General features: G+C 68.4%; 1 protein-coding gene across 1 annotated transcript; it reads left to right on the top strand.

Moving 5' to 3' along the window:
* The first annotated feature begins 365 nt into the window (after positions 1–365).
* TINAGL1 (tubulointerstitial nephritis antigen like 1) lies at positions 366–9,271 on the top strand. The gene is made up of 12 exons (XM_021554898.2): positions 366–441; positions 1,407–1,823; positions 2,485–2,548; positions 4,057–4,149; positions 4,242–4,356; positions 6,071–6,194; positions 6,277–6,427; positions 7,527–7,710; positions 7,966–8,011; positions 8,437–8,560; positions 8,946–8,991; positions 9,131–9,271. The coding sequence occupies exons 1-12, from the start codon at positions 366–368 to the stop codon at positions 9,269–9,271; spliced, it is 1,581 nt and encodes a 526-aa protein (XP_021410573.2).
* The last annotated feature ends 944 nt before the right edge of the window (positions 9,272–10,215 follow it).

Here is a 10,215-nt window from a genome sequence, read left to right as displayed (position 1 = left end):
GCCCCCGTGCCCGGCGGGATTTGGTGCTCCCCTCTTCCACTCACTTCCCCGGCACGAAGCCCACCCTGGCCGCGGCATCCCCGCCGTGGGCTCAGCCGGGAGCCCGTGGCTCGTAGCCCGTGGCTCGTAGCCCGTCCGGGGAACGCCGCGGTGCTCCCGTCCTGGCTGCCGTGCGGCATCCTCGAGGAATCCGCTGGCACCGCGGGAGATGCTCCCGGCGAGGCCGGGCCAGCAGGAGCCCCGCCGGGCGGCTGCGGTCCCCGGTTTTTACCGGCAGGTGCTGCTGCCGCGGGGACACCGGAGGGGACACCGGAGCCTGGGGGGTGGCCAAGACCTCCCTGTTTGTGGTCCCTGGCAGCGGGGACATGGGGCTGAGTCCAAGTGACACCAGCTCCGTGCCCTGGGTTGGGGTGTCCCTGTCTCAGCTGTACCCCTGGAAGGGTGGGAAATGCAGCCCCCTCCCCTCCTCTCCACACGCCTGGGGAATGGGGAAACCCCCCGGGACATCTCCCCCCACATGGAGCAGGGGGTGCTGCCCCGATAACCGGGACCCCCCTCCACCCCCCCCCATTTGGCGAGGGCATTGCCGTGGGGGCACCGGGAGGGGATCAGAAACCGGGAACACCCCGGCCCCGCGGGGATAGAGGGGGGCCACAAGTTCGGGGCTCCGCTCTACAACCCCAGGCCCGACCCCCGTCCCGCTGCGCTCCGCCCCGGCGCCTCCCCGCGCCCCCCCGGCCGGGGCGCGGCTATAAGGAGCGGCGGGGCCGGCGGCGGGCGCGGAGCGGCGGGCGCGGCAGGTACGGGACGGGCTCGGGGGGACGGGCTGGGGCTGGGGGGGTGCCAGGCAAGAGGAGAGACGGGGGTCCCGCCCCGTGAGGGATCCCAGCGCCAGACCCCGCACTCCTCTCCCGGGGGATCTGCGCGGCGGGCGCGGTTGGTACGGCCTGGAACGGGGAGGGGGTCCCACCCCGTGGGATCGCCGTGGGCGCCGCGTGGGTTCCCGGCTCACCCTCCCCGCTTTCCCGGGGTCCCGGCAGTCCCCACGCTGCAGGCGGGGCGGGCACGGCCGGGGGAGGGAGCCGGCAGGAGGGGGTCCGTCCCGTGTGCCCCCGGATTTTGCCCACCGGCCCCTTTTGGGGTCCACATCACCCCCCTGGGCCCCGCGGGCTGAGACCTGGCAGCTCATCGCTCTGCCCGCGCTGGGGACTGGGGGAGGCGTTGGGAACGGGCCCCGGGCAGCCCCCCCGAGTGTCCCGGGGAGCCCCTTCCCGTGGGGGTTTGTTTTGGAGCCGGCGGTGAAGGGGTCGGGCGGGCACGGGGCCCCTCGGCCGCCGGGATGTGCGGAGCTGGCGGGGGGAAAGGCTGTTTTGGAGGTTTTGGAGCTTGAGCTGCGTGGTCACAAGGGGAGTTACAAAACCGGAATGTTTTGAGGAGCCTGGGGAGGGCAGGGTGGGAGCAGCGCCCACCCCGCGCTGGGGCTGGCGCGCCCTCAGTGCCCTCCCTCCGCAGGCGTGGGGACATGCGGGCCCTGCTGTGCCTCTGGCTGGTGGCCCAGGTGGCCCAGGTGGCCCTGTCCTCCCGGCTCCGCACCCGCCGGGAGCTGGGCCCGGGTTTGTACCAGCACGGGGTCTACGACGCCGGCAGCTCCTACTGCCAGCGCGGGGACGTCTGCTGCCGCGGCCGCGACGACGCCTGCACCGTGCCCTACCACGACACCCTCTGCTACTGCGACCTCTTCTGCAACCGCACCGTCTCCGACTGCTGCCCCGACTTCTGGGAATACTGCCTGGGCATCCCGGCGCCCTTCCCCAAAGCCCCAGGTGAGGCTCGCCGCGGGCGCTGCGGGACAGCCCCGGGCGCTGCTGCTGCTCCTCGGGGCGATGGATGTGGCACCCCTCACTGCGGAGCTGCTCCGGACCCCGCAAAGCTGTGGGAATCCTGCAGAATATCCGGGATGGGGATGGACTCCCCGAAAAAGAGGTGTGGGAGCAGCCCGTGAACCCAAAACCCGCTCGCCGGGGAAGCGGCCGCTCCGGCAGCGCCTGCGGGCAGAACAGGGACGTGAGGGGACATGCGGGGACTCCATCCCAGCCCGCCCGGTCACGGCCGGGGCAGGCAGATGCTGGCCCTGGTTTAACCCTGCCGGCAGCCGGGGCGAGCAGGGGGCACGGGCAGCCCGCAGCTGACAGCACAAGGCGCTCTCAGAAGTGCCGGCGGAGCAGAGCCAGCTCCCGGGCACAACCGGCCCCTTCATCCCCGTCCCGCCGGGCTGAGCACGTTTAACCCTCCCGGCGCCGAGCCAGCCCCGCTGCCACTCCGCACCCGCTGAGCCGCAGCAGAACTTTGCGGGGTGCAGGCTGGATTTAAGAACGGCATTGATTTTCCCTTCGGTTTGCACCCCCCGGGAATTTGGGGGGGGGGGCTGGTGGGACCCCCTGGCACAGCCAAGCACTCAGCAGGGGCTCTCCCGTTGCCGTGCAGGCTGTGCCCGTGCCGGACGCAATTATCCCCCCGGAGCCACGTACCGGGAGAACTGCAACCTGTGGTGAGTGGATGCCATGCGGGCACCTGCGGCGTGTCACCGGCGTGTCGCCAGGGGAAGGTGTCGCGGTCTGCTGTAAAGCTCGGAGTGAGGCCCGAGCTGGGTGGTGGGAGCTGCTTACAAAATGCCTTTGCTCCAACAAATTCGGAGCCAAGGGCCTTGAGCGGCTCCCAAGTTTCAGCGCACGCCTGCGTGGGAGCCGCTCGCCCCGGCGCTGCCCTGGGGGGTTTTGGCCACGCTGGTCCCAGCCCAGCTTGCCCAAACCTGACAGGGACGCTTGGGCAGCCACGGCCAGAGGTCAGAGTCGGGCTGTGCCGCCCGCTGGGAGCTCCCGGAGCTCCCGCTGGGGGTTAGCTGGGAATTCTGGCATTACTGGCATGCGGAGGTGGGGAAAAGGGGAACCTGCCGGAGACGAGGATTGAACCCGCAGGGCCGATGCGGCAGATAAGCGGGAATCAAAGGCAGCGTCTGGGGCGTGTGCGAGGGCAGGGCACGTGTGTGAACATGTGTGTGCGGGCGTGCTGCGGGTGAAAAGCCAGCCCGAGCCTCCCCGCAGCTCTGGGGGCTTCTCCGGGATCGTGGCGAGGAGCACTCGGGGATGGAGGTGTCCCCGTTCCCGGGGGAATGTCACTGTCCCCAAGCCGCGCAGGTGCATGTTGTGTCTCTGCTGCTGGGGGAGCATCTCTGACCCACCAGCGCTGGGGAAGGAGCAAATCTTCACCTCCGAACCCTCCTCCCCCACGCTAGGTGTCTGGAGAACAGGAATTTTGGAGCGTCTCACCCCTGCCCCTGTCCCTGCTGGGGTCCCGCAGGGGACAAAACCCATGGGGCGTGACACAGAGTGTGGGCACCCAGGTGGTGGCACCCTGAGGTGCTCCCAAGTGCCCAGGTGTCACCCAGAGCGCCGGGAGCGCTCGGGGGTGGATGGGGGAACGCTGCAATCCAGGTGCTGCCGGCGGGATTGGGACTGGGGGGGGTCTGGAGGGACACGGCTCAGCTCAGCTCCATAAAAGGGAAATGTGCCGGGATCTGGGCAGGAGGGAGCATGCCAAGCATTGCTCAGAGCACGGGGGGAGCACAGCCCGGGGCTCCCCGGGGACCCGCCGCACCCCCAGAGCCCCCCCAAGGCCCGGCTGTCCCCATGGAGTGACCTGGTCACTGTGGGTGACCCATGGGGACCCCCGGCCCGACCCCCGGGCTGCCGCCCAAGCCCCTCTCTGATGTTCGGAGCCCTGGCAGATTTTCAGCTGATTTGCTGTCCCGTGGCCTGTCTGCCCTCGGGGCTCCTGCGGGGGCTGGGACAGCGGGGGGACAGTGCCAGGGTCACCCAGAGGCCACCCAGGGTCACTCAAAGGGTGCCCGTAGCTTCTCAGGTGCCAAGTCCTGATGACCTGTGACAAAAGTAGCCCTGAGCCCCTCGCTGGCTGCCCAATTTGGGAGGGTCAGCGCCCACTCAGGGTCCCCCTGGTCACCCTGGGGATATCACTTCTCCCCGGCTGTCCCCTGTGCAGCACCTGCGGCCCCGGCGGGCAGTGGCAGTGCGAGGACCACGCCTGCCTGATGGACGGGGAGCTGATCGACGCCGTCAACAGCGGCAGCTACGGGTAAGGAGCGGGCACAAGGTGGCACAGGGGCGCTTCACCCCCCGCTGCTTTTTGGGGTAACCCCCCGAGCCGTGTCCCCGTTTCCCACGCAGCTGGAGAGCCGCTAACTACAGCCAGTTCTGGGGGATGACCCTGGAGGACGGGATCCGGCACCGCCTGGGCACCTTCCGCCCCTCGCCCACCGTCATGAACATGAACGAGATGCACGTGAGTCCCCCCAGCCCGCCCCGGGGGGGAAACTGAGGCACGCCAGGGCTCATCCCCGCCCATGGCAGTGATCCCCCCGCGGCTGGGAAGGGGCTCCCAGAGGAGGGGAGGAGGCAGGGCAGCCCTCGCGTTTGGAGACAGCAGCTCAGCAAATTCCCCCGGACAATCCCCGCGCTGCCAGTGTTGTTTTTTCCCCCCTCTCCTCCGTGGTGGTTTCCCATCGGAACGCCGGCCCCGCCGCTGCTGACTCAGCACAGCCGCCTGCTCCCTCTCTTGGCCTCTACCCGCACCCAAAGGCGGCCTGGGCACCCCCGGGTGTCCCTGGGGTGCTGGCGGAGCTCGGGGCGCTCCCAGCCCCGCGCTCCGGAGCCTGAGGTTTAATTTTAGAGGCGCTTCCTGCGCTGGGAGACGCCGGGCGGTTGTGGCCGTGTCCTCCCCAGGAAAGCCAGGGCGGGGGACCGTCCCCGTCCCCGCTCCGGGACGGAAAGGCTGGGCCGGAGGCCACCGCGAGGGGTGGTGGCACCCAGGGCTGTCCCCTCGCTGGGACACCCGGTGCTGCTGTTGGCTAAGGAGCACAAATTTAGGGAAAATTGAGGGGGTCTGGCTTCTCTGGGATAAAGGGGAACCCAAATCTTTGTTGCTCAGGGTGTCCTGAGGGGCCTCGCAGGGAAGCTGGGGGATCAAAAACCTGGGTGGGGACAGTGCTCAGAGGATGGCTGGGGTGGCAGGAGGAGGATTTGGGGTCCCATAGTGGGGCTGGGGACACAAAACCTGGGTGGGGACACTGCTCAGAGCATGGCTGGGGTGGCAGGAGGAGGATTTGGGGTCCCATAGTGGGGCTGGGGACACAAAACCTGGGTGGGGACACTGCTCAGAGCATGGCTGGGGTGGCAGGAGGAGGATTTGGGGTCCCATAGTGGGGCTGGGGACACAAAACCTGGGTGGGGACACTGCTCAGAGGAGGACCGTGCTGGCAGGAGGAGGACAGGGGGTCGCATAGTGGGGCTGGGAACACCAAAGCTGTCTTGGGACCATCTCAGAGGATGGACAGGGGGAGGACAGGGGGTCCCACAGTGGGGCTGGGGACACCCAACCTGGCTGGGGACCATCTCAGAGCATGGCTGGGGTGGCAGGAGGAGGACAGGGGGTCCCACCATGGGGCTGGGAACAAAAAACCTGTGTGGGGACACTGCTCAGAGGACATGGGATCCTACAGTGGGGCTGGTGACCATCTCAGTGTGGCTGGGGTGGCAGATGGAGGACAAAGGGTCCCACAGTGGGGCTGGGGACACAAAACCTGGCTGAGGACATTGCTGAGAGGATGGCTGGGGTGGCAGGGGGAGGATTTGAGGTCCCATAGTGAGGCTGGTGACCATCTCAGGGTGGCTGGGGACCATCTCAGGGTGGCTGGGGTGGCAGGAGGAGGACATGGGGTCCCACCATGGGGCTGGGGACACAAAACCCAGCTGGTGACCATCTCAGAGGATGGCTGGGGTGGCACGAGGAGGACATGGGGTCCCACCATGGGGCTGGGGACACAAAACCCAGCTGGTGACCATCTCAGAGGATGGCTGGGGTGGCACGAGGAGGACGTGGGGTCCCACCATGGGGCTGGGGACACAAAACCCGGCTGGGGACCATCTCAGAGGATGGCTGGGGTGGCAGGAGGAGCTGGGGAGTCCCGGCGGGCTGAGCCCCCCGCTCTGCCCCACAGATGAACATGGACTCCAACGAGGCGCTGCCGCGGCACTTCGATGCTGCCGCCAAGTGGCCCGGGATGATCCACGAGCCCCTGGACCAGGGCAACTGCGCCGGCTCCTGGGCGTTCTCCACGGCCGGTGAGGGGCGCGGGGCGGGCGCGGCGGGCACGGCGGGCACGGCGACGGAGCCGCCGGCCCCTGACCCACCGCTCGCCCCCAGCCGTGGCCTCGGACCGCATCTCCATCCACTCCATGGGGCACATGAGCCCCGCGCTGTCCCCGCAGAACCTCCTGTCCTGCGACACCCGCAACCAGCACGGCTGCAGCGGCGGCCGCCTGGACGGGGCCTGGTGGTACCTGCGCAGGAAGGGGTGAGCGGGCGGGGCCGGGGGTGGGGTGGGATCCATGGGGTCCATGGGATGGGATGGGACCCATGGGACGGGATCCATGGGGTGGGGTGGGGTGGGATCCATGGGGTCCATGGGATGGGATGGGATCCATGGGACAGGATCCATGGGGTGGGGTGGGGTGGGATCCATGGGGTCCATGGGATGGGATGGGATCCATGGGACAGGATCCATGGGGTGGGGTGGGGTGGGATCCATGGGGTCCATGGGATGGGGTGGGGTGGGACGGGATCCATGGGGTGGGGTGGGGTGGGATCCATGGGGTCCATGGGATGGGGTGGGGTGGGACGGGATCCATGGGGTGGGGTGGGGTGGGATCCATGGGGTCCATGGGATGGGGTGGGGTGGGATGGGATCCATGGGGTGGGGTCCATGGGATCGATGGGATGGGATAGGATCCATGGGATGGGATCCATGGGATGGGATCCATCGGATGGGATGGGATGGGATGGAGTGGGATCAATGGGATGGGATCCTTGGGATCCATGGGATCCATGGGGTGGGATCCATGGGACGGGATCCATGGGACGGGATGGGATGGGACGGGATGGGATGGGATGGGATGGGATGGGATGGGATGGGATGGGATGGGGTATGGGGCTCTGGTCACCTGGGGAGAGCCCAGGAGATCCCTGTGCTCATCCTGTGCCTTGGACAGGTGGGGAATGAAGGTGTCAGGGCAGGATGGGCAGTGGGGTTTGGGACAGGGATGGACAGAGGGGTTTGGGATCAGAGTGGGAGAGGGCTTTGGGATTGGGATGGGAGTGGAGTTTGGGATTGGGATGGGAGTTTGGGACAGGGATGGACAGTGGGGTTTAGTGTGAGGATGGACAGTGGGGTTTGGGATCAGGGTGGCAGTGGGGATCAGAGTGGAGATGCGAGTGGGGCTTGCAGTGAAGATGGAAGTGGGGATTGGGATGGAGATGAGAGTGGCTTTTGGGATGGGAATGGAAGAGGGATTTGGTGCGGGGATGGAGAGTGGGCTCGGTGTGGGGCTGGGATTGGGATGGGGCTGGAAGTTTGGTTTGGGATGGGGACGGAGCCGGTCCTCCCCCTCCTGCAGGGTGGTGACCGACGAGTGCTACCCGTTCACGAGCCAGCAGAGCCAGCCCGCGGCTCCGCCCTGCATGATGCACAGCCGCTCCACGGGCCGGGGCAAGCGACAGGCGACAGCGCGGTGCCCCAACCCCCAGACCCACTCCAACGAGATCTACCAGTCCACCCCCGCCTACCGCCTCTCCTCCAGCGTGAGCCCTTTGGGAGCGGGAGGGGGCTTGGCTCGGGCTGCTTTACCTGGGAAAACCGAGCTCGGGAATGCGGCTGGGAAAACCCCGCTGCGGAGCCCGCGGGGAGCGGCTCCTCCGCCCGGCACCTCCGCCGCAGCCGCCCGTGGGTGCTGGAGCAGCTCTGCTGCATCCCTGGGGGTGGGGAGGGCAGTGCCGGGGGTCCCGGCCCCTCTGCCACCCGCTGCCACCCGCTGCCACCCTGTTCTGTGCTTGCAGGAGAAGGAGATCATGAAGGAGCTGCTGGAGAACGGCCCCGTGCAAGGTACGGAGCTGGCCGGGGCATCCTTTTCTGGGCCCCAAAAGATTGGGGGAGCAAGGTGCGGGTGGAAAATCGCTCCGTCCGGGCTGGGGGAGCTGTGGTGGCAGCCAGAACCACGCTCAGCTGCTCGCCCTGCGTGCCCGGGCAGTGCTGCCCCAGTGCCCGTCACGCTGCCCTCCCCAGCGGGCACCGGGTTGCTCATTAACTCCTGAGATTTAATCACCGTCTTGGCAGCTGGCGCGTTTGTTGAACTTCATTTTTTTTCCCTTTCTGAAACCTCCTCGGAGTGTTGTTGCATCGCCCCGGGGAGGATCCGGCTGCCGCCTTGGCTCCCGCTGGGAATGCGGTGCCCCGCGGCCCTCCGTGCCCGCATCCCCCTTGCCTGGGGACAGCGGCGGTGTCCCCAAACCCTGTCGCCCTCCCCGCAGCCATCCTGGAGGTGCACGAGGATTTCTTCATGTACAAGAGCGGGATCTACCGGCACACGCCCGTGGCCGAGGGGAAGGGACCGAAGCACCAGAGGCACGGGACCCACTCCGTGAAAATCACCGGGTGAGCGTGGGGGTGGCCTGGGGGGGCTCCGGCTGGCAGAAATGTCCCCTTGGGGTGTCCCCGAGCTGGGAAAGGAAGCGGGGACGGGGGGTGGTGGCACAAGTGGCAAGGAGGGTGGCAGCCCCCGGGTTGGAGGTGCAGACCCCATGGTGGGGTGGGGGGGGGGGATCTGCCCTGTGCCTCTGTTTCCTTCCTCCTGCCGTGGCTAAAAATTCCTGCCCCTATTCCGGGAGCGGATGTCCCAGCCTCGGCCTGGCCCTGGGGAGGTGCCGGGGGCAGGAAACGAGCAGGGCCAGCCCCCCCATCCCACCACGGTGCTGGGTGGGGGGACCCCACAATCTGGGGGTGCTTGGGGACCCCCACTCACCGTCCTGTCCCGCTGCAGGTGGGGAGAGGAGCAGCTGCCTGATGGCCAGACCCAAAAATACTGGGTGAGTTTGTGGGGGGGGGGCTCAACCATGGGGTGCTGCCGCTTCCCCTCGTCCATGCGGAGTCCGGCTTGGCTTTTTTTTTTTTTTGGGGGGGGGGGGGGTTCACCGCGCTGAGCGTGTCCTCCTGTCCCCTGTGCAGACGGCGGCCAACTCGTGGGGCACGGCGTGGGGCGAGGGCGGACACTTTCGCATCGCCCGCGGCGTCAACGAGTGCGAGGTGGAGACTTTCGTGGTGGGGGTTTGGGGCCGCGTCAGCATGGAGGACATGCCCCACAAGTGAGCCCCCCCAGCCCCCGCCGTGTCCCTGTCCCCAGCGCAGCCCCTCGGGGCCCGCAGGGCGGGCGGGGGGCTGCGTGTCCCCCGGCCGGGGGCTGCGCGTCCCCGCTGTGCTGACGCAGCGGCTGGGGGGCACTGGGGCGTGCGAGGGGGGTGCCCCCGGGGGCTGCTCCCGTCTCCCGTGGGATTTAGCCGCTAATCCCCCCGCCCCGGGCTCGGCTGGGCTCTTCAAAGGCAGCTGCACCCCCTCCCCCCCCCACAAATCCCGGCTGGGGCTGTGGGATTTTCCCCCGCCTTTTCCCAATGGGAAGGGACCCCCATCTTCCTGCCCCTCCCAGCAGGGCAGCGCTGGAGTTGGGGTGCGAAACAACCCAATGAGGGGGGGTCCCCTGAGCCCCCAGGGCTGGGTGTCGCCAGGATGGGGTCCCCACCGTCCCCCACAGCCCGTCCCTATGGTGCTACGGCCCTGCCACCCCCTTAGGGGACAGCAGGGACAAGGGAGGGCTCAGCCCCGTGGTGTCCCCGTCCTGGTGGGGCCACGAGTGGGGTCCACGCAGCCAGCGCAGCCCGGGACCTCCCCTCTGCGCCCCCCCCCTACCCATGGGCTGTACTTTTAAAACATTTTTTTGTATTTATTTGGCTTTTTATTGTTTGTAAATAAAGTTCTGGAAGCCTCAGAGCCCGGAGGGGGGACTCAGTGCTCCGAGGGGGACGCGCGGCCCCGTCAGCCCCGGCGGGGGCGGCCCCGGGAAGGGCTGGGGGGGGAGATAAGGCCCCGCTCATTGTTCACCTTCCGGCCCCGCCGCCGCCCCGGGCACCGCGGCCAGCGCTGCACACGCGGGGACACTCGGCCACCGGGGCCGGGGGGTCACCGGGGCCGGGGGGCCACCGTGGGCAGCTGTGCCACTGCACCCAGCAGTGCCACCACAGCCGGCTGTTGCACCACGG

This window comes from Lonchura striata, chromosome 26 (assembly GCF_046129695.1).
Source record: "Lonchura striata isolate bLonStr1 chromosome 26, bLonStr1.mat, whole genome shotgun sequence".
Lineage (NCBI taxonomy): Eukaryota > Metazoa > Chordata > Aves > Passeriformes > Estrildidae > Lonchura > Lonchura striata.
Note: the sequence above shows the minus strand (reverse complement) of the source record. Positions and strands in the feature narration are given on the sequence as shown.

Coding starts and splice junctions, on each gene's coding strand:
- TINAGL1 (XM_021554898.2), top strand. CDS start 366: ATGGGGCTGAGTCCAAGTGACACCAGCTCCGTGCCCTGGGTTGGGGTG. Junction 6,195..6,276: donor CTGGGCGTTCTCCACGGCCG/GTGAGGGGCGCG, acceptor GCTCGCCCCCAG/CCGTGGCCTCGGACCGCATC. Junction 8,992..9,130: donor GCCAGACCCAAAAATACTGG/GTGAGTTTGTGG, acceptor TCCCCTGTGCAG/ACGGCGGCCAACTCGTGGGG.